This window comes from Thamnophis sirtalis, unplaced genomic scaffold (genome assembly GCF_051295495.1).
Source record: "Thamnophis sirtalis isolate CommonGarterSnake01/CBP01778 unplaced genomic scaffold, rThaSir2_p1.2 scaffold_13, whole genome shotgun sequence".
NCBI lineage: Eukaryota > Metazoa > Chordata > Lepidosauria > Squamata > Natricidae > Thamnophis > Thamnophis sirtalis.
The window spans coordinates 21,503,426-21,528,570 of NW_028261393.1; the positions used below are offsets into that span (position 1 = coordinate 21,503,426).

The window sequence follows — 25,145 nt, forward strand, 5'->3', positions numbered from 1 at the left end:
CAAATACTAATTGCTGATGTGAGAAAATGCACCAGGTATGTTCCATATCCATGTCCAGGCCCTGATGGGGGACATAGGAGAAAAAAATTTGAGAAACATTATTTTAGAGGATGGGGATCACTAGGATGATGATGATTAATGTTGGGATAGCAGAAGTATTGAGATTATGTTAGCTATCTAAAACATGACAAATAAAATTTTATTTTCTATTCACTCAACATTTATCTTGCTTGCAAGCAGGATTTCCATCTTCATGGTCAAGAATGTGAGTGAGGGGTTTGTTTTAGTAATATATAATATTATTTTACTCAGAAACTGATCAGACTGGTGTAAACAAATCTAAGGAACAGATGGAAACAATTTCCTTTCTTTCATCAGGAAATTCTTTCACGGACCTTCCCCATTCCAATAAGTTGCCTGGAGCAGCAAGAACCGGACATTTCAGTTTTAACTGGGCTTATCTGTATAATTGCATATTTTCTTGATCCTTTTTATATAGCATCAATCAAATTCTTAAACTGAAGTATCCAGAAATATCTACGATCTAGATCATGTTTATAAGGAAAAATGCAGCATATATTATTGCGGTAGAAATAAGTTATTTTTATTATTAAGTGTGTGATTTGGGAAGAGAGTTAGAAGATAAAATTCTGGGCCCCCGTCTCCTATGAAAAAGCTTGAAATAGCCAGAAATGGAGATTTGCTACAAATGTACTACAATTAGAACCAAAACACTGAGCACAAAACAGACATTCAGTTACAGATCATAGAGTAAAAAAAATAGCACTTGAAAGCTGCTAGCAGTTAGAACTGCCAGAATCTGATATGAGTTACTCCAATCTATAATACAGTCCTCAACTTAAAACAGTTCATTTAGTGACCATTCAAAGTTACAATTGCACTGAAAAAAGTGACATGATTGTTTTTCACACTTACAAGCATTGCAGCATCCCAATATTTATGCCATCAAAATTTGGATGCTTGGCAACTTTATGACGGTTGCAGTGTCCCGGGGTCATGTGATCGCCTTTTGCGAACTTCTGACAAGCAAAGTCAATAGGGAAGCCAGATTCACTTAACAATTGTGTTACTAACCTAACTATTGTAATGATTCACTTAACTGTGAGAAGAAAGGTTGCAAAATGGGGCAAAATTCGTTTAACAAATGTCTTGCTTAGCAACAGAAATTTTGGGTTCAATAGTGGTCATAATATTCACCACTAGCTTTAATATAGATTAGCCTGATTAGCTGGAGCAAAAATGGTTTCTAACTTCTCTAAGAGGCTATTTATCTCTCCTATCTGTTCTGCCCATCAATCCCTTGGAGAAATCAGAAATCATAGTATGCCCCTTGGTTTTTAGGTGTTTGATTTCTATCGTCAATTTTCATAAGCGAGTTTATGAAAACCAGTCTTAATATTTTTTTCCAGTCAAGTCTATTAAAACATTTCCAGCAAGATTGTCTCTATTTCTATAGAGGAAGCACCTTCTCCTAGTCAGAGCATCTCCTAGTTGGGGCATCAGAAGTGGTGCTGAAAGGGCTTTGTCTTTGAAATATATCCCAACTGTTACTGTGTGAGAATTGCACTTGCTTCCCCACAATCACCAAAGCAATTAGAGAAAATAGCACCAGGAAGACAAGTTGGATAATCTCTGGTATGTCAATACAATAGAACAAACACCTCTATAGATCCAGAGCTAGTGACAGAAATAGTCTATTTGGTGAATTAAATATTCAAACTGCTTTTTCGCAATTTTTCTGTAGCTTCTTATCAAGATATAAAAACCTTCTGTTGCTCCCAAATGGTTTTGGCGTTGAAAGCTATACCAGTATTATTCAAGAAACTGAGCAAAATAATCAAATTAAAGGGGTGTTTTATCCAGCTTTGATTTAGATAAAGTCACAGTGGTATCTTGGTACTCATCATTAATTAGTTCTGGGAAGTGCGATGAGTATTAAAAATGATGAGTACCAAACACTTCTTTCTCATAAGAAATAATGTAAGTGAGTCACAAGGCAGCCAACACCAACAAATTCTAGCTTGTGCGTTGAGTACCAAACAATGAGTACTGGGACAAATTTTTGTGTCAAAATGCACTGAGTACAAGGTACCACTGTACTGATAAAGTCACAGAGTTAACATACACTAAACAGAAATATTACTTTTTATAAGAGTTTACTTTCTAGAAACTATATTTTTCTAGCTCTCAAATTGCAGTATTTCATTACTGGTAAAACTCAATTCCCTTTCTTTTAATTTCTCAGCATTATCTTTTGGATGAACAGCGTTCCCTGTCATTTGTCATATCATCAGAGGTTCAATGCACATTCTAACGTACCCAGAAAAAGACAAATGCAGTGTAATTATGGCTTTTGAAAAATAGAAAAGGAAAACAGGATAAAATAGACGTGTTTTGGTTATCCCACAATATGGAGTCAGAAAAAACTAGTTGGTGAAGAGTAGAAGTGACGGCTGTAATAAATATTAGGAATAAAACTAAAGTTACTATTTTTCTATCTTAGCAACCATAGAATTTTAATAGGTTGCTTCTGCAGTCTTTCTGCAGTGAAACAGCAGTTACTTTGATCAGCAAGCTATGCTTCACTTTTCTCTTATTGAATCAGTTTCTACTGTCGAATTCAAGCTCGCATACTGATATTTAGACTTATTTTATTAATCCTGTTAGGTGCTTAATTTTTTTTTGTTAATTATACTGATGCAAGACCAATATTTTTAAAAATAGCAGTGTGGAAGTTGATATCTACAGAATCTCCTGAAATCTAAAATTATCTCTTGTAACACATGGTGAGATTGCTTCCTCAAATGTTTCTGTTGCAAAGATGTTTTATTTTCTCATCTCTGAAAATTCAGTTTTACACTATAGGCCAAAATGTGACACCTTCTGCCTCCCACCTCAAATGAATGTGTTTATTACACCATTTTGGACAATCGTTCTATTAAGGCCATGCAGAAGCTTTAACATGACTATGATAATTAGCTGCACATATTAAAGGTCTCCCTCCTTTCTTAGGCTCGTTATGTGAAGATTAATATCTGTGGAGTCCTTGGTATCTCTCCAATGATAACATAATAATAGTTTTAAATTTTCTTTATTTCTCTCAATTCAAAAGACAGAGAGGGAGGGAGGGAGGGAGGGAGGACTGGCCCAAGTTGACTTGGGCAGAACCAGAACTCACCGGGTTTCTAGTCTGATTCTACTATACCAAACTTGCACTTGAGAAAACATTACTATTATATGTATACGATTGGTTTTAAAATATATACATATTATTTTCTTCTCCCTCATTCTTCAGAATTACATTTCTTTTCCACCACTTCTACAGCTATAAGATGCTCAGTTTCAGACTAGCAGCTTCTATAGCAGCAGGGTAAAGTACAATGAGGAAAAGCAGGAACAGAAAGGTTTTTATAATCCTTCAATCACTTTTGAAAATGTTCTCTCCTGGCAACAGATCTAATTAACTGTGCAAGATGCTTTTTTCCAGGCTCATTGGAGCAATGAATCAGATAACTTTTCCTAGAACATAAAAATGGCACAATATTGTGCTATAAGGCCACACTTTTAAGTTACCCTGAGAAGCAAAATAGCAACCTTGCAAGACACTTAAAAAGTCAGGATCACAACTGACTCTTACATAAGGATAAGAAAGGCTGATTTCCACATTTTCACATTATAAAGGATTTTGCTTCTGAAAACCTTACATTCCTCCAAAGCCTAGCTTTCGATAACTTTGAAAGAGATAGAAATTTGCTATTAAAAAGGCATAAAGGAGCCTTTGCCAGAGTATCTTATGAACATGGGCTGGAATTGCAGCAAAGTCATTATCAGAATATTGAGAGAAAAGTGACAATTCAGGAAGCGGTTTTAAAAAAAGGATGCAGTATGCTTCAGTTGAATTCAGCTGAAATGTATATTTACTGCTTAGTTCAGGAAGGATTCAGCCCAGGGAAGATGGTGTTATTTTTCTGTCATACCAAAGTAACAAACTCTTGTGAGGGGCCAGATGTTTATAATTTAAGGGACATGTTGTTAAGACATTGCTAAGACAGAAAAGCTGAAAAGCTGGGTGACTAAAAAGTCAAGGGACAGCAAAGGGATAGAAGGGACAACTAAGGCAAGGCAATGCCACATAGCTATTTCCCATATAAAATGGGCCATTTCCAAATTTTCCGGAATGTCCTTTGGCTCTGGTCTATATCCTGTTCTACAAGTTTAGCAGTTCTCCTGTCACAGCTGCAAGGTGACCAAGGCCTGTAAATACTGCACCCAGCTATATGGGAAGATCAGATTTCAAGAGCTACATTCTTTTTGCAATAGGTTAATTAAGCAGGATATGACACTGATCCTACTGAGCTTCTCCATAGTTGCAAAACCTCACTTATTTTGTCATGTCCTGAGCTAGGAAAGAGACGCCTGCTCCTCAAAGAGAGTTTTTAGGAATATCTTTGAATGTTCTCCCAAATGTGCTATGGACCGTTTTGATTTTGTCTGTTGCTGGTTGTTACTGATCTGATGTTTTAATGCTGTGATATAAGCCAACTATGGTCATCCTGTGATTGAGGCCATGCAAGTTGACAAATAAGTAATTTTATTTCCCAATTCAGGAAACTTTTAGTGAAAGCTTTACTATAGAATGGTTAACACCAATACAATGGAAGAGTACCTCAAACATAATTTACAATAAGAAGCTATATTTTGACACAATCTGTTTCAGTAACAACTATCTGCAACATTTGAAGCAATATGCCAAAGAAAAGGAAACATATTTATAGCTTTTAATAGTTCTGTTTGCTATTATTGCTGTGTGAAGAGACACGTTGATAAGCAACAAGCTTTATTCTCAACCTTGCAACTGCAGAGGAGAGTGGAGAGCATTCTGATGGCTGCAAATTCATCCACACTTTCTCTTTACCCTAGAGTTGAAAATAAACTTGGTAAATGTGTAGCCAAGGGTCTGGGTTAGGATCAGCCTTAACTTTGGAGAGCCGTTGGGTCAAACCAGCACAGTCTTCCCTACTTCAGGACTTACTTATGTACTTAGATATATGTATGGTTTACCCAATTTTGTCAGGTTAAAAGAATACAGATGCTACTCTAAAAGTCTACTATTGAAAACAAACAATTCCCTATACATATATAGATCAACAGAATGTGGACTGATCGTTTAACGTCAAGTGAAAATTGTCAAGGTAGACAGGCAAGAAGAGAACAAGGTCATAGAAGTTCTGCACTGCCATTGGATTGAGTAGCATTACTGCCATTCCAGGGATTCACTTACCTCCAAGGAGCCACTCCCACCAAGGCCATGCTCTCTGTTCTTGGGATCACTGTTGGAAGATGGGTTTTGGGGTTTCAGTTCTTTTGAATCTTTATCATTTGTCAGGAGGATTTTTTCTACTTTAGTATGATTTCCTGAAAGGTTTGCTTCTGGCCTTGAAGACTGCGGTTCTGTAAGATCCTTGTGAGTAGGTATTCTATCCAAGGCTTCTGATGGAGCTGGATGGTTTATAGAGCTTCCAACACTGGAGTCCACATCTCGCTTCAGAGAAATTCCCCTGACATTTCCTAAATGCAATGTGTGAGCAGGCAGCTCTTTGAAGGATCTCTGTATCCTTGATTTACTCTGATGTCTCTCCTTCCAGTTCAACCACTTGGGAAGATGGGCTTGCCTCTCTTTGGCAGGTTGGGAATCAACATCATCAAGATCAGATTTTGTTACAAAGACCATGATGGGATCCACCATGTCAGTTCTGATCTCCTGACACTTGTGAGAGTTAGTACAGTTCACCTGGATGCAGAGAGTACCCATGAGCCAAAATGCATCACAGGCTGGAGTTTGACAACAAGCAGCTTGACAAGAGTGGATAGAGTGCAATCCTTCTAGCAGCTGGAGTTGGACACTATCTGATGACCTCAAATTGCCCTCTTCCAAAGGCTTTCCAGACTTGCAAGCACTTCTGCTCCAGCTTCCATCTGTGCAAAGAGAAATAAAATTACAACAATTTTAAAGAAGCAGTTAAAAACAAAGGCAAAATGATCACCAGTGGTTGGTTTTCTCATCTGTACAGCAACAGCAAAGGTAGTAAATCATTCAGTTACCATTTTCTTATCCAGAAACGTGATGGTTGTTGCCATCATTATATTTTTACCTGACCTTTTAATATATTTTGGCCAACTCAAGGTGGAGAACATACCTGGTACATCTGCCTCCTATTTTCCCCACAACAGCAACCCTATAAGTTGGGTTGGGCTGAGAGGGAGTGACTCACCCAATTGGTTTGATGCCTAAGGGAGACCTAGGACTCGCATCTCCTTGTTTTGAGGCCACAATGTAACCATTATACCAAATATGCTCTCTTATATTCAAATGTTTGTGTTTAAAATAAGAGGGAGAGAAAGGAAGCAGTATACCAGCTGCTCAATGAAAACAGCAAAATGGTAAAAGATAACAAAGAAAAGGCGGAACTATTCTTTTTTTAAAATATATTTTTATTATTTTTACATTTAAAACAATGCAGTACCGCAGAGTCGAAGTGACCATACATTCACATTATACATAATTAGTCTCAACCATTAACTATTAGCCTACTTAGTGCATTATCTATCCTCCTGTCCAATCACAATATATACAGTTTGTTCCAGTCTTGTCACCTTGTCTTATACCAATCATAAAATCTATCCAAGCTTCAAAATATTCTGATTCCCCCCTTTTTTTTAAGTTCAAGAGTGAGCCTATCTGCTTCCGCACAGGCCAACACTTTTCTGATTATAACTAGCTCTGATGGTGTATTTTCTTTTTTCCAATACTGCGCAAAAGTTACGCAGTTAGTACATGTATAATTAGATAGAATATGTTTTTCTTAAACCCCTCCAGTATTATGCCTAGGAGAAAAATGTCTGGTTCCACCATTTGTTCCAACCATGGTTGAATCATTTTCCAATATCTTTTGGCCTCATTGCATGTCCACCACATATGATAAAAAGTGTCTGGTGTTTTTTTACACTCCCAACAATTTGGGGCTAGATTTTTAAACATTTTGGAGAGCTGTCCTGGGGGGAGATGCCATCTGTAGAACATCTTATAAAGATTTTCTTTATACACCATAGTCAATGTTAGTTTCCGATTAAGTATCACAAGTTTTTCCCACTTAGCCAATTCCACATTGTAACCAAAAATTTTCGCCCAGGCAACCATAGTTTCTTTGACATGTTCTTCCTTGAGTTTATATTCCAATAAAAATCTATACAGCACTTTGATCAACTTGTTCTCTGTCTCTATGAAAAGTTTATCTAACACTGTGTAATCTTTAGCAATACCTTCCTTCTTCCTGTCCTGTGCAAACCTTGATTGTATCTGTAAATAAGACCATCATTCTACTTGTACCCCTTGTGATGTCAATTCTAATCTAGTTTTAATCTCCCCTGTCTGTTCAATAACTCTTTATATGTCACAATATTTTCTATTTTAATTAAATTTGTGTATATATGCTTCCATCGTAGATAGCCAAATGGGTGTTTTGGTATAGTGGTTGTGTTTAATTTTGCTCCATATTAATAACAGGGACTGTCTGATATAGTGTCTAATGAAATATTTATGTGCAGATCCTTTTTCATACCACAGGAAGGCATGCCATCCTGCTTGGAGGTCATGATCTTCCAATTTGACTAATCTTTTATTTCTCAACTTTATCCATTCTTTTAACCATGTTAGGGTGGCCGCAATATAATAAAATTTCCAATCTGGTACGCCAAATCCTCCTTTTTCCTTATATCTTGCATGGCTTTGAGTTTTATTCTTGGTTTTCTTCCCTGCCAAATAAAATTTGAAACTAATTGATTCAAATTCTTTAAAAAACCTTTTTCTAATTTAATTGGAATATTCTGAAATAGGAAAAGAAATTTTGGTAGTACATTCATTTTTATGACTGCGATCCTACCCATCAGGGACAATTGTAGGTTTCCCCACCTTTCTAGGTCTTTCTTAATTTTGTTGAACAGATTAGTATAGTTGTCTTCTTTGATGGACGCACACCTCGCAGATAAGTGTATACCTAGATATTTCACTTTTTTAACAATTTGGATACACAATTTTTTCATTACCTCCTCTTTCAATTTGGATGCCATATTTTTAACCAGCATTTTAGTCTTTGTCATATTTATCTTTAAACCCGCTACTTTCCCATATTCTGTCAATTCCTCGATAAGTTTCATACCAGACTTTATAGGATCGTCTGCAAAAGCCTGTAACTTAAATTGTTAGAGCCAAGGTGGCGCAGTGGTTAAATGCAGCACTGCAGGCTACTGCTAGATCAGCAGGTCAGCGGTTCAAATCTCACCGGCTCAGGGTTGACTCAGCCTTCCATCCTTCCGAGGTGGGTAAAATGAGGACCCAGATTGTTGGGGGCAATATGCTGACTCTCTGTAAACCGCTTAGAGAGGCCTGAAAGGCCTATGAAGCGGTATATAAGTCTACTGCTATTGCTATTGCTATTGTTCCTTTTTAATTTCTAATTCCTTTATCTGTTCCTCTTAACGTACATTCCTGGCTAAAACTTCTAAGGTTAATATAAACAGCAGCAGGGATGGGGACAACCTTGTCTTGTACCTTTCTGGATTGCTATACTTAGTGTTAATTCACCATGAATTATTACTTTGGCTTTTTGGTTTGCATATATTGCTCTAATTGTGTTTATGAATTTATCCCCAAATTCCATGTGTTCCAATTGTTGATGCAAGAATTCCCAGTTCACATTGTTGAATGCCTTTTGGGCATCGAGAAAAAATAGTGCAACCTGTTTTTCATTATGTACATAATATTCGAGAATGTCCAGCACAATTCTCATGTTTTTAATTTGTCTTCTGGGGAGGATCCATTTTGATCTGTGTGGATAAACGATGTGAGGAATTTTTTCAACTGTTCTGCTATTATCAGAACAAAAATCTTGTAAACTGCATTTAGCAGTGAGATTGGTCTGTAATTTTGTATGAACATCTGATCTGAGTCCCCCTTAGGTATTAATACAATGTTAGCCTCCGTCCATGATAGCAGTGTCTTTGCCTCTTTCAACACAGCATTATAAACTTCCAACAGAGTTGGAACAAGCATATCCTGGAATTCTTTATATATTTCCGCTGGCAGTCCATCCGGCCCTGCAGCTTTATTAGTCTTTTGTTTTTGTATGGCCTCAATTATCTCTGATGGTTTAATTTCTTCATTGAGCATATCTTTTATTTCCTCTGGAATCTTTGGCAGATCTGACTTTTCCAGATATTGTAGTATTCCTTCCTTTGTATAGTCTCAGTTTTTTCTATATAATTGTTCATAAAACTCTTGGGTAATCCTTTTCTTTTCCTCTAGTTGATAGCAAATCTCGCCTTTTTCATCTTGTAGTTTATTGATCCAGTTCTCTTGCTTCTGCTTCCTCAGCCTATAGGATAGCCACCGCCCCGGTTTATTTGTATACTCAAAGAAATTTGTTTTGCTTTTTTTATAGACTGTGCCAATTTTGCTTTTTCAAATATAGCCAATTCATGTTTAATCAGTTCCATACTTCCTTTTATACTTCTATTTTGTCATTTCTTTTGAAGTTCACTCTCTAAGTTTCTATACCTTTCTTTCAACTCTCTTATTTTTTGATTCTCAATTTTTTTCTTCCTAGCTGTAGCCGATATTATGACCCCTCTTATAAATGCCTTAGTTGTATCCCATAGGTTTTGTATGGATGTGTCTCCTGGCCAGTTTTTTTTGAAGAAAAATCTCAATTCCTGATTAACTCTTTTAATATATTCCTGATCCTTTAGGATTGTTCTATTGAATAACCAACGATAACTACCCTTTTGTTTTTTCCATGTAATCCTCATAGGATTATGGTCAGCTCATGAATTGGGTTCTATGTCTATCTCCTTCATTTCCAAGATTAACTCCATCGACATCCAGACCATATCTATCCTTGACCAGGATTCATGTCTATTCGAGTAAAAAGTGTATTGCTCTCCCTCTGGATATCTTTCTCGACATACATCATAGATATTTAATTCTTCGGCCATTTGGAAGAATGACCTGGGCAAAATTTTCCTAGCTCCTCTTCTCCTCTTTCCACTTTTATAGTCCCACTTCTGGTCAACTATAGCATTGAAATCACCCATTAGACAGACATTTTCGTTTCCCATCTCTTGAATAATGCTATGTAGTCTATAATAAAATTTCCCCTGACTTTCATTAGGTGCATATATTACAACTAATAACACCTTTTTTGGTTTAACATTATTTCTACAATTAATATTCTCCCCTCCTCAACATGATAAATTAATTTAGTCTGGATCATGTCAATAATATATAGTGCTATTCCTCTTTTCTTTTGATCAGCCACTGCTGTGTACAGTTTACCCAATCTAGGATATTCCAAGGTCTGGATTTGTCGTTTAGTTATATGAACCTCTTGCACTGCAATTATATCGTAATTCAAACGTTTTAGTTTATTAAAGGTTGTTTTCCTTTTCTGGGGCAGTTTAGACCATTGATATTCAATGATAAAATCTTGATTTCTCCTGACATGATTCTATGGGTATTTAGGTCATGTGCTTCTTATTGCCCTTATCTCTCTCACTTCTCTTGGTTCTTCCCTTTTCTCTAAAACAACTTTTCTCCTTTCTTGTCTCCTCTAGTTCTTTTTCTCTTCTTATTTGTGCCCTGAGACCTTGTATCCTTGTTTCCAACAGTTCTCCTTCGTCTTCCTCATCCTCCTGCCTAACCAGATTATTGTAGAAATCTTCTGCTTGTTCCACTGTGTCTATTCTGAATCGGTGGAACTATTCTTGAACATACTATTGTGGAGTCAGAACACCAACACCCACTAACAAATCTGCTGCCTCAAATATGATACTTTGTTATGAAGTTGGGCAGCCTAATCTGTCAAATAAAGAAATAATCAATAAGTCAATCTTGCCTAACAGTAATTGAATTTTTCCAATATAAAAAAAATGTTCCAGAAAGTTTATTCACTAGCTATATTCCTGAAGCTGCAACATAATGCCTCTCAAAACACCTTGTGCTTGCTGAAAATATTGTCAAATATATTACACTAATTATTGCAAATCTACTGAGGTATATAAGCTTATTTAGTTCCCAAATGAAACTTGCAATAACGGCAATATATCACTAGAATTATAATTAGTTCCTTTCTGAACCAAAAAAATGTCATTGCCACTGCCATTTTTAGGTGAGGTGATAAACTCCATCTATTTAGTGACAAACAAAATACCTCTTGATTTGGATTTTGTATCAGTGACAAAACTATGCTTCTCTTTCCTCATTACATTAAAAAATGATGAGCTCACACATGCACATTTTACACTCAGTAACACTGCTTTTTCTCACTGCACTACGATATTAAGAGGACTAGAATCCAAGAATAAAAACTAAACATAACTCTCCTACTCTTCAATATGAATCAATGGTGGCATTTCATTGGGATACATGATGTTAAATGATAAGTAGAAAGAAATGCAAGTTATCTAGGGAACTCTGACTAAACAGGGCTGGTTTGAAATATCTAATCTAGGCTCCATCAGAAGGCTCCTTATCTTCATGCCATCCCAGGGTTGTTATTGATTTTTTTTGCTTTTTTTTTTTTTGCAAGACCTCTAGTCTATACAATGATTATAAGGTCATTTTGCCCCAGGTCAGGAATACTATCAACTAATTCACCTATCTTCAACTGATTTTAGGATTCTGACTGTACTAGCATAAAGACTTGTTACTGTATTACATATTATTATTTAATATTCTATGTATATATAACTATATTACTACCATATAAAAGACTATTAAAGAAAAACATTTAAGCACTATGAATTTTGAGCTGGCATGTATCCAATTAATTGTCATGACACATCATGTCGAATTAATTAGCTTACTAATCAGAAAGTTATAAGATGCTTTGTCAAACCAAAATATAAATGTATTACATCCATAGCATTACAATAACTAACCCAAAAAATAGGTGTTAGCCTCATAAGATTTTGTCTTGACAATGGAAGCTGACTTCTGGTTTTTAATGCCTAGGGTATAGTTTCTTAGATCTTCCTTTCAGGATACAGATAATATTTGTCTTTTCCTAGTCCCTCAGAATTACTCAAAGAATAACATACCTAAAAGTTTGGCAATTTTTTTACTCCCGCTCAATTAATAAATCAGTTAACTACCGGTAGGTCCTGGAGATTTAAACCAAAAGGAAATAGAAGGTTTCTGACAGTCTCAAACTAAGCCCTTAATCCTGTTTTTTACAATTGCGTAAACTCTTCTAGAAAAACAAGCAAGAAGAGAAGTTGAGCAATTCCACATTTTCTTTCTTATCTTTTAGCATTTTGCCATTTTCACTAAGCAGCTGGTATACTGCTCATTTCTCTTCCTCTTCCATAAAATTTTGAACACAAAGGTATTTTGGTTATTTTTCTCTTCCTTTGTTAAACTCAACTGATTCTGCATTCTGGCTTTTCTAGCACCTTCTCTACAATTCGAAATGTCGTCATCTGTCACTCTTCTACCTTTTGCATGTAACTAACTCATTTATTTGCAGATTAGTGCTAAATTTGTCATTGGTTTTATTTGTATTTCTTCTTCCCTCTCCCCTTTTTTGCCACAGTGGAATTGGGCTTCTTAAGGCTTTCCTGTTCATATTATATTTGGCTTCAGATTTTTTTTTAAAATGTGAACATTCCTGTGTTATTTAGACAATATTCTGTAATGTTCATGCAACTTTTCCTCAGTTAAATCTTCCCTGAATAAAATGCAGTTAAGCTTGAGTTACGTACATAGAAGGAAGTTACATGTCAGGAATTGGAACAGTGGGCAGCCTATAAATTTTGGTAGAATATAATGAATTTTCTAAAAGGTCTGTATATGACAGATCTTCCTTTTAATATTTATCAGGGTAATAAAAATTACCCATCACTACTGCTTCATGTCCTTGAAAGATTTAGTTTGGAAAGCATCCTTCATCCTAGCAATAGTGTAAGCAACAGTCGCTAACAACAAACATGTAATTTGAACAGTACAGTACATGTTGAATAATTTATACATTTTTGAAAGTGTATTCACTGATTCTTTTGGGGACCATAAATATTTTTTAATGCACAGTGCAATTTCACCTCCCTTTCCATTGCTTTTGTTCTTTTTAACAGCTGTATCCTCCAACTGCGATTTTCACAAGCACTTTCATTGCTCTGAAATCATATTTACTTTCCTGTACTCAAGAGTTCAAGCTCATCCTGCTTACTTCTTGTATTCTGAACGTACAGAAAACAAAGGTATGAAGCTGGTGAGCCAATGTTATTCCTGATATATATTTTTATAGTTAAGTAGGTCATATTAAAAAAAAACCATATCCAAACCTTTCCTCTGTAAAGTGCAAGGCTTTATCCGAGTTCCTTACATCACTATTTTCTTTTTCACAACACTATAGAATTCAGTTTAATGCCCTCTTGATTAAGCCCAATTTATTTTTATCAGTCCTGTGAAATGCAACTCATTTTGTGCCAGCAGTCCATCGGGTGTCAGGCAGAAGGAATCAGAAGCAGAACGTGAGATGATGGAAAGTTATCACTTTATTGTTGCAATGTTCATTTACAAGAATCTCGCCAGGTTGACTGCATTCTCTTGGGAACAGTCAGATAAGGTGCCAGCCATGCTGATGCTTTCTGCGATGTACAGACTCTAAACTCAATGACCTCTTCATATCTCCCACCACTCTAGCTAGAGATTCCACCATATCAGAGTGTCTTCAGATCATAGTCCTGAAGTCAATTATCTTCCACTAACATCATTTGAATAGTTTCAATCTTTTACCTGCACCATACTTCTGTTGTTTCCCAATTCTCTACTATGGCCCAAAAGTTGAATAAGAACAGTAACTGGTTGAGTATCCTTCCTAGATTGTCTAAATCTACAGTGATAACACTATATCTGCTCTGGCAGTATCACTGGTATCACATCTATTACTTAGAACTGATAATTGATAGTGGAATATGTATGTATGTATGTATGTATGTATGTATGTATGTATGTATGTATGTATGTATGTATGTATGTATCTAACCCATGCTTTTGGCATGAGGTATCAGACATATTTGTTCCATAGCTCTTCTCCTTATCTTCCTATAGAATATCACTGCATCTCCTCTGTCTTTCAGGGATACATTAGCCAAGCCTATTTTTCTTTCCATGAAAACTCAAAAGACCCAGTTTCTTCTCTGAGGCCTCAGAGCTTTTCTGATTTCCAGCAGTACAGAATATTTATTAAATTATTTGTTTCTGGTTGTCACTTTTATTAGCTGGGCTTGTTCCTTGTTTGATTCTTGTTCAGATAATATTAGAGTTATTACTCGTATCAACTTATGTTGCAATATCTCCAGTGTTTGAGCTAGTAACTTCCAACCTCTCCTATAAGGTTGTGTGGCCATTCACTGCACCAGTCCCCCAATTTTTTTTTTCAGGTGCCCATTCTAAGTTGCACTTACTCAAATAAGTAATTTCTGGAGTCTGGAAACAAGACTCAGAAAAGAGTGCAGAGAAGAGCAACAAAGATGATTAAGGGACTGGAGGCTAAAACATATGAAAAATGGTTGCAGGAATTGGATATGTCTAATCTAGTGAAAGGTAGGATGCGGGGAGACATGATAGCAGTCTTTCAATATTTGAGGGGTTGCCACAAAGAAGGGGGGGGGGAATCTATTCTCCAAAGCAACTGAAAGCAAGACAAGAAATAACAGTTGGAAACTAACTAAGGAAGGAAGCAATCCTGATCTAAGGAGAAATTTCCTGACAATGAGAACAATAAGCCAGTGGAACGGCTTGCCTTCAGAAGTTGTGTGTACTCCATCACTGGAGGCTTTCAAAAAGAGACTGGACAGCCATTTGTCTGAAATGGTATAAGGCAGTGATGGCGAACCTTTTCGGCACCAATTGCTGAAAAGGTTGTGTGAAAATGTTGCGCGCACATGCACCGACTCGTCAGGACTGCACTCCAGAGAAGCTGAACTTCCGGGTTCTAGCACACATGCACCCCTGACGATCAGCTGTCCAGTGCACATGCGCAGACAGGTTTTTGGACTGCCATGCATGTGAAGAACAGCTGATCATCGCGTGTGCATGTGCGCCAGAAACCCAGAAGACAAACAGGCAAGGCCACATGTGCCAGGCAACATGGCTTCGCATGCCACTTTGGGTACACGTACCATAGGTTCGCCATCATTGGTATAAGGTATCCGGCTTGAGCAGGCATTGGACAAGAAAACCTCTAACTCTGTTATTCTGTTAAATATACAGGAAGGTTGGTTTCAGGCAAAAATATAAACACAGTGCAAACACTACAAGTCATGATTACAGAATCCTATTGATTCATCTTTGGAACACCTTTGAATTCTTATCACTAACAGGAGGACAGTTAGATCTTGTTTTCTACCCAGGTTCCCAGGATAGCCAATTACACACTGAATTTGGGAGTGGAGAGAAAGACTAAGTGATCTTATCTTGAACTTCATTGTACTGCCAAATCCCCACTGAACCATCCTGGGATCAGTTTTCACCTGACACTAAAAGAGAGGAAAGGGATTTTTTCCCCCTAGTTTAACAGAAATAGCAAGCACCTGAATGTTTTCTCTTCTCCTGTCTTGCAGTCTTTATTTCTGAATAACAGGCATTTTCCTTCTTTGCTACAGAAATAAGCATTATAGATTTTCCCTGCAGTTTTCAGTGTTGTGCTAATTATTTCACCATAAGTTAGCATCAGAAGATTTTGACTGCATCAAAATGAAAGGCAAAAATAGAAAGGCAAATATTAAATAGAAGGGCACAGTTTCTATGCTTTTCTTTCCCTTTCCTAATCTCAAATATCCCATTGTAATGAACTGGGAAATTCTTGTATCAAATGTCACTTCAATCAAGTTGTAATTGGGAAAATCTTTCAGTATCATCCTTTATCCTCATTATAACACTTAAGAATACGTATTTGTTTATATTTCACCTTTTGATAGACAAATCAAAGTGGCTAACACAGCAACAGCACTTAAGACTTATATACAGCTTCATAATGCTTTACAGCATTATCTAAGTACTTGACAGAGTCAACATATTTCCCCCAACAATCTGGTTCCTCATTTTACCAACCTTGGAAGGACGGAAGGCTATGTCAACCTTGAGTCAGTCAGGATCGAACTCCTGGCAGTGGGCAGTCAGCCTGAAATACGGCATTCTAACCACTACAACACCACAGACTCATAATACATATTTTCCCCTCCCATTTTATTCAGAACAACAACCTTTTCAGTTGAATTTGGCTGAGAGTGACTGATCCAAAGTCACCCAGCTGACTTTCCTGCCTAATGTTGGACTAGAACTCACCTAGTTTTTAGCCGGCGCCTTAACTACTACATTAAAGTGGCTATTATGACAATAAAAGTGAGAAAGTAATATAAAATGAAGTTAAAGTGCCCTGGGACTTGGAATTGCAACAGACAGGCATCTACCACATAACAGCCCAGACTTAACAATTGTTGATAAGAAAGGAAAAAAAGTCTGGATGATGGACGTGGCAGTATTTGGAGATGGTAAAAGAGAAGAGAAAGAATTGGAAAAGAGATCAAAATACAAAGACCTGCAAATAGAAACAGAACATCTGTGGCAAAAGGAAGCAAAGGTAGTACCAATAGTAATAGGTGCCTTGGGTACAATCCCAAAACAGCTGGGTTTGAACACCATTGGCATTGACAAATTTATCATCAGTCAATTGCAAAAGGCAGCTTTACACGAAGCAGCTTACATTCGGTGATAATATTTCTAACACCTTAAACGTCAACTTCTGTCTATTGTCCTTGGGAATGCCTATTTATCCTTGGGAAGGACTTCATAGGCAGACAAAAATGCCAAATCTAGTCTAACATCTGGTTGACTTCAATGAACCGTAAGAAGAAGATATTGATCATATCTTACAGGACTATTTTAAGGATGAAAGGAAATTAATGAAAAGCATTTGAATATAGCATGTTTACAATGTGTTTAAATATTGCAAAAGAGTACTGTGAAATTCACAAATTTATTATTAATATTCATTGGTCAATAAGTGCTCCATAACCTTTTTCAAAACAAGGAAAGGAAAGGAAAAGAAAAGAAAAGGAAAATAAGGCTGTCTTCAAAATTCACCTGAAAGACAATAGTAGAATAAAAGAATGCTCTTAACATTGGGGGAATGGACAGCCAGAATTTATTGCAAAGGCTCTTTTGAAATCTTTCACCCCAGGGCCCCAGCACACACAGGGGCAAATTTAACTTGCAGCAAAGAACAATTTAAATTCTTACAAGATGTTGTATTTGCCAATTGCATTGATTAATCCATCAAGCATCCTAACAATTCATTACTGCGTAATTAAAAAGAGGACACAATATTCTTGCCAGCTTGAAGAAGGAATGGTAGAGAGGAAATGAAAGGAAGAGCATTTAACTTCTGAATATAGTTAGGCAAAGCAAAATATTCCTAATTATATTTTCTTTGCCAGCTGCCTTATATTTAAAATGCTTAATTTTAAAGTTTTCAGTTTGCGGCCATTATCTCTTGTGCTTATGTTAGCATTTGTCTCATTAAGTTCCAGTTTGTTTTGCACTGTGCTCTCTGAGTAAAATTTATCAACGCATGAGGCAACAAGGGGGTTGTTCTTCAGCAGGCTTATTCCAGAGGAGAGAAAATGGCTGGCACAAGGTCACCCAGCTGGCTTCTGTACCTAATGCTGGACTGCAACCTGAGCTTCTATGCCCCTATTCCAGCATCTTAACTTTTAAACTATTTGGCCACAACAGAGAGTATTTTTTCTCTCTTGTGTTTTGGCTGAAACAGCATACTAAATTACAAACAATAAAACCATATTATAAAACAAATAAATTTTTGAAATTTGCTCCAGTTTTGAAAAAGATGTTAAACAAACACCAGAAAAAAATTCAACAATTTACAGAGTTGGTCTGTACAGAGGAGAGCATCAGGAGCATCTGTGAATTAATGTTCAACTATATCTCATCAGGATCTAATCTGGGTCAGTCACCAGGACCAGAGATTTTGTCTTCCGAGCTTTCTGACTCATGCTGGAGTCCATCTTCAGGGAACTTTGCTCTGCTAGAAGAACCCTCGAAGACAAAAGTTCTGATCCCAGTGACCGATCCAGATTGGAACCTCCAACATTATCCTGGGACATGTATATTTGCCTTATATTTCATCACTCCACCAATGATGTGCCTGATTTTCAAGCCTTATGCTTGAACTGTAATAGTATTTAATTTCTTACATAAACTCTCAATATGCTTTAAAAGCTTCTTAAACTAAAGCAGTTTTGATTGCTTTAATATGCTGCGATCACATAATGGTATGTTAGACGTCCTGAGTAACCACCAAGCAGGAAGTAAGCTTGTCTATTAAAGAGTCACATCATAATACTCTACAGATTACATGACAGCTTTAACAGAGTCCCTTAAAGGAGAGACACTGAGGAATCTTTTAGCACTGAAGTCTACATAAGCTATGGGGTCAGGTTTCAAGAGCCTCATCTGCCAGTATGAATGCACAACCTGCACACAAATGTATACTATCTATTTGAGGCTTCCTACTCATTTTCAATTATAATTATGATATACACCTCTGCTGGGATCAATTAAAAACCCAGCTCAATGCCTGCAGGAAAAGTCAGAGTTTTACAGCTGTCCAGAAGACCAACAGGATTGGGGCTATTGGGGCTATTCAGATCTCTGGGAGGAGGGCAGGCACTGCACAGAAAATAACATATCCACTGGGTCCTGCGAGATGGCACTGCTCTTCTGAAAAGACCCAGACCACACCAATCCTGCTAAATCTGATCAGATGGGCAGAAACAATTGGAGATAAGCAGTCCTTCAAGTATCTTGGCCTTATGCCACATAGAGTTTTAACAGGGTGAAAACCAGCATCTTGGAAGTATACCTATAAGCCTATTGGGAGCCAGTGCAGCACACAAAGCCAGGGTTTTACACAATCAAACTTCATTGCATCTAAAACTGTGCACATTGTGACATTCTAGAGCATTTGAAGCTTCTGAATGATCTTCAAGGGAAGCCCCAAGCAGAGGACATTGCGATCATCCAGATGGGAACTGACTGGGACATGAGTGACTAAGAGCAGTGTCTCCTGATCCAGGAACAGGCACAATTGGCACCCAAGATGGATCAGTGCAAAATCCCTCCTAGGTTGCCATCTACTCCTTTAGCAGAAGTTGTGAATCGAGGCTGACCCCCAGATCATGCACCAACTCTGTCGAGCTCGAGAACTAGAGGAATCAATCTTGTATCCAGTAGAGATCACAGCTGGATACTACTGGTATAATGATAATAGTTCACCCTGTGTTATTACTTTTGTATTAATTCTAGATTAAAATAAAATTCTAGATTAAAAGAAAAAGCAGTTGGGCACATTAACAAATTCCTCCTTCACATAAGTATATTTAATTTCAAGAGAGGAACCACCTGGAAAAATGCTGAGTTTAACAATGTAGAATCACATCACTGTTTGAAAACAATCAGGACTTTTTAATTTGCAATACACTAAGCGCCAGACAATATCCACTTGTCCAGGAAGGAACAGAAGTTTGTCTGTTGCAAGAATACATTTATTCATTTTGAAAGGAGAGAGGTTGAGACAGACTGTGCCAGTACAATCTGCTAGAAAAACCCTTCTCAAGTAATTTTTTTAAAAAACTGAAACTTTATTAAAGTTTCCTGGCTTAGCTTGTCAGAAAACTTTTGGTATATATTTTGAAATGTGCACAAAATTTGGAACATAGTAGTCTGGAATAAAAATTTCATTGTAAGAATTTTTTTTGTAAATATGAAACAGGGTCATAGTTGTGAACATTTTCCTCACAAAAGCTTAAATGTTTATAGAGAAAGGGGAAGAATTAAAGAAAACAAGGGAAAGGGGATTTGCAAGGTAAGAATTGTGACAACACTTTAGTACAAACAACATGCTTGAGAAGCAGGCAATAGCATTGTAGTATAGGGTATTTATTCCTTCAACTGTTTCTTAGTTCTGCATTTAGAATATTCCTGAAATATGGTACGATAATTGCTTTGCGTTTTAAAAAAACACCAAGAAAAAGACAGCACTTAAACATAATTTTGTGGAACTTGGGAAACAGAAAACAAATCTCGGAGAAACAAACAGAGGCATTCAAACTAAATAATTAGTGATTTCTACTTTTACTGTGTCTCTGTATCCCAACCAAAATAACGATAATAAATCCAAGAGACTTTAAAATCAACTGTTTTTGTACGTGAAATGCTAAAGATCAATGACTCACTTACTGCATATCAATTTAATCAATTTTACCAGTTAAAAAGAGACACCAAATAATTTACCAGAGGTACTATCTACTAACATAATGAGTTCAAGTATAAGTGTAAGTTTAAGAGCCTTCTCTAAAGATATCAGTTTTCCAGTTGATAAGATTGTTTTAGAAGAAATATTTCTGAAAAGCCAATTAATTGAGATAAAGTGCTGTACTATTTTGAGAAGGGTTTAACAAATTATCCTAGCAATTTTCCATAGGCCATAAAGTTGACTTATTCTCAAGAGTTCTCCTTGCAATACCTCTTTTTTTTTAACCCTGCAAATACCGGCTAAAATCTAAAGCTCCTTCTCTTCCCCCCCCCCCCCGAGTCCTTGATCTCACTTCTCTGACTGCTTCAAGAGAAAACTTTCTCCCACTGAGAAGTACCTGCTAACTCAATATCTAATACAAGCTCCTCCTTCCATTTTCAGAGCCACTTTGGGAGTCACAGTTTACAGATGAGTAAACCAATGGCATTATATAAGGAAGTTTGTATTAAGACTCTTGAACCAAACACAACTACTTGACCATTTTAACTCTATTCCTGAATCATATGATTGCAGTGCCTTAATAACTTAGTTAAGTCTTTGTACAATGTCCTTATCGTTACTAAAAGAACCTGTTAAAATTTTTCTTTATATATTTCATCTAATTTCCCAATATTTCCTATGTGCCTTAAAGCTTTTTAATCTCTTAGTTATATCAAAATTATTTACATGAGAACGTAGAGGTAGCAAGTGTCTATGGTATCTTTCTAAGATTCTGGAATTAATTTGAAAGTTAAATATTTCCTGTTAAGTATTTACCTTTTTTATTTCTCTCCAAAACAATCTTACATATCCTTATAGCCCCTCATCAGAGTCTTGTGTGGCACATTGTGTGGCACTGTCCTATTTAGAAATGGTGTGTATGTGTATTTATTTATTAGTGGAAATAAGTACCTGGAATAGAAAAGCACTACATATTAGTTACATACAGCATATATAATTGGCATCATATGCCATGTATTTTATATTGGAAGATGTGCACCCAAACGCTCACAAGAAGCAGACACACTCATTTAGAGTTTTGTATTTCAAAAGGAGAAAAAACACTGTGTGAAAACTCAGAGCACACAGATGGTCCGAAGGCGTAGGTAGATAAAGCGCCAACTTAACAAACCTTGGCTAAAAATCATATAATGTGGGAAGCTCTATGTCTAACTCCTGCTTAAAAGTAGCTCAAGAGACAATTTCCAAGATAATGATATTTAAGGTGCAGTCATATTTACAACATTTATTAAAAGGCAACACCTTTCAGGAACAACAGCTCACTTTAAAAAAACATATGAATATGCATTTAATAAAATTTCTTACTGTAACAAGATGTTAACAGATGCTTCTGATTTTTGACTACTAATAGACCAACATGGCTTTCCTCCTACAATGTCAATCTTAGCAATTAGGTGTTCATAAGCTTTACATTGATAACAATTCATAGAACATAGATCAAATATGTTTACATAGCACAGATTGATATATCCTTTTTCATTCACAATTGTAAGTATCTTGGAAAGAAGCATAGAGTCTCACCTGTACAGAAAGAGAGGGCACTGAGGCAGATAAATATGTAGATTAGAGGAAGATGGCCCAGACACTTGGCAGATTTTCTAAAGAAGAGTACCAGTGGATTCAAAAAGTTGATGCTGAAACTGCTTTCCAAACTCTTCTCCATGGCCTTTGCAGACAGACACAGAGCTCTCTAAATATAAAAGACATACAATTTCCTTTTAAATATTCTGATCTCCAACTACAATCACTTTTGGAAAACAATTGTATCTAGGTATTGAGATAATAAATACACACACCAAGTATATAAAACAGTTTCTACTATTTGTCATTAAGTTCTAACATTTGCTCCTGAATTTATCTTTAAAAATCCCATACCGCTGTCTTAACTAGTATATAGTTTAGAGGTTAAAGACAGGGTACCCTCTGGCCAGATGATGAGTTATAAAATCAGTTAATCTTCAAACATGAAACAAATACATGAAAGGAAAACTACATGTGGCAAATTCTATTTTTTTCAAAGTAGTTGCCTACGTAATTCTAAAGGCTGCCTGCTTGACATTTGTTTACTGATGGCCAGCTGTGTTCACATATCAAAATTCTCAGTACTGAAACCGGCCCACATTTGGGAACCATAGCATATTATGAAATTATGCAATGCAAGCAAAGCAAACTCAAAGCAAAGCACGTTAATTCAATGGCTTTTAAATGGAGGCTATAGCCACTGTTTGAAAGTTAAAAGCATCCATGCAGAGACTTCTAGTTCCACCTATGCTTCAAAAAATGCAGTCCATCTGCTAAACAGGTGGAACTAAATGTTACCACTTGCTTATTTGTACTTCCTAGCACCAGCCAGAAAACAAAATAGAAATTGGAGCGAGCAACCAGTTGAACTGCAATGAAAAAGTAATATTAGCCAAGTAAAACCTGAGTTTTCTTTCTACTAGTAAAATGAGAAACTGAAGGTTAGATAAAGTTGCAATCCTTCGCTTCCAAGTACAATTAGTCTTCAATATATGCCCATAATTGAGCCCAGAATTAATGTTGCTAAGTGAGAAATTTGTTAAGTAAGTTTTGCCCTATTTTATGACTTTTCTTTCAACATTTGTTAAATGAATCACTGTTGTTGTTAAATCAGGGTTGTTAAGTGAATCTGGCTCCCCAGTGAATTTGCTAGTCAAAAGGTCGCAAAAGATGATCATATGATCCCTGGGCAGTGATGGATTCGGACTGTAGCCTGGCGGCCTGGGTCGCTGGAACCTGCAGCGACCCAGGCCTGCCACGCCCCCAAACTGGATCTCTGATCATCTTGTTTTTTGCTTCTGTGCATGTGCAGAGCAATTTTAGTTGTACTGAGCATGCACGCACAGCACGCTTGCGCAGCGCATTCCTGAACAAACCAGCAGTAGTCTCTGCCAGAACCCACCCCTTCTCCTGGGGACACTGCAACTGTCATAAATATTAACCAGTTGTCAAGCATCTGAGGGTAAATCATATGACCATGGGGATGGTCATAAGTGTGAAAAATGATCATAAATCACTTTTTATCATTGTAATTTCGAACGGTCACTAAGTGAACTGTTGTAAGTGAATGACTACCTGTACTGTATAAATTGTACTGATTTCAGGCATATTCCCTTAATTTAATTTAAATGGAATTCTGCTTAGCCTGCACCTACATTTATCTCAGACTTACATTGGACATTTATATTTTGCCTTTTCTATGTATTCATTACAAGGGATCTGAAGAACAGAAAGAATAATTCTATCAAGAATGATTCTACTTTTATTTTAACTCTCAGTGAATTTCCCTAGTCTTATGCCTATACAAAAAATAACTTCAGTTAGTCCGCAACTTACAACAGTTCATTTAGTAACCGTTCAAATTTACAATGACATTGAAAATTGTAACTTAGGACCATTTTTCACAGTTATGACCTTTGTAGCATCTTCATGATCATGTGATCAAAATTCAGATGCTTGGCAACTGATTCATATTTATGACTATTGCTGTGCCCCAAGGTCACGTGATCACCTTTTGCAACCTTCTGACAAGCAAAGTCAATGGGGAAACAAGATTCATTAACAACTGGGTTACTAATTTAACAATTGCAGTGATTCACTTAACAACGGTGGCAAGTAAAGTTGTAAAATGGGGCAAAACTCACTTAACAAATGTTTCACTTAGCAACAGAAATTTGTGGCTCAATTGTAGTTGTAAGTCGAGGACTACCCATCCTGAAATAATGTACAGAAAACAGATTAACAAGCAGCAAACAATCAAGGAACTACCATCTCAATCAAGCAGTAAACAACTGCCCAACTAAGAAACAACCAAGGAGAAAGGGCGTTGGTACTTACCTGATACGCCTCTTCTCATAGTGGGGGGAGGAGTATCCAGGATGGGTGTTGACTTTGTCCTCTCATGATTGGATGAGTCAGATAAGCTCTTTGGGTAACGCCCCCTGGCCAGCAGGACTACCCATTCTTTTGACGAAGAGCTCCATCCGACTCGTTGCACATTCACTCCAGACTCTTAATTCAGTTCTTAGCTTTTATCGTCTTCAACATCAATATTTATATAACTTCATAAAACTGTGAACATAAAACTTAGTCATACAAACATAGTCAGGGAGGGACTGGATACTCCTCCCCCCACTATGAGAAGAGGCGTATCAGGTAAGTACCAACGCCCTTTCTCCATAGTGAGGGGGGAGGAGTATCCAGGATGGGACGTACCAAAGCCTGCACGTCCCTAGGGAGGGAGACCCCAGAGGCCCCATGTCCCCCGCTTGTGCCAGTTGAGGCGTGGGCTCCGCCCTGTGAACCACCTGCAACGCCCTGCGTCCAAGAGGCCCTGCGTCCAAGAGGCTTTTGCCCTGCGGGGTAAAAGAGTCCAGTTTATGGTTCCTAGCAAAGGGAGAGGGGGAAGCCCACGTGGCTGCCCTGCAGATTCCGGCCAGGGCTGTCTGCGTGGCCCAGGCCCTGGATGTGGCTGCGCTCCGCGTGGAGTGAGCTGTGATATGATTGGTGTCTGAAAGCCCTGTGATTGGTATGCAGTGGCAACTCAGGTTTGCAACCACCTACCTATTGTGGTGGAAGTCACCCTGTTACCCAGGCCCCTATTGGAAAGAAACAAACAGAGCTTCGGATTTCCTGACTGGCCTGGTTCTCCTG

General features: G+C 37.2%; 1 protein-coding gene across 2 annotated transcripts in view; it reads right to left on the minus strand.

Annotated features, from left to right (window-relative positions):
* Positions 1-25,145, minus strand: part of KIAA0319L (KIAA0319 like) — a 66,822-nt gene that overhangs the window by 31,830 nt on the left and 9,847 nt on the right. For both annotated transcript variants that reach the window (XM_087727720.1, XM_087727721.1), the window contains exons 2-3: positions 21,993-22,161; positions 5,303-5,997 (exon numbers count right to left, since the gene is read on the minus strand). In XM_087727720.1, coding sequence (XP_087583846.1) covers positions 5,303-5,997; positions 21,993-22,134 — 837 coding nt within the window. In that variant the 5' untranslated portion in view covers positions 22,135-22,161. The remainder of the gene's footprint in view (positions 1-5,302; positions 5,998-21,992; positions 22,162-25,145) is intronic.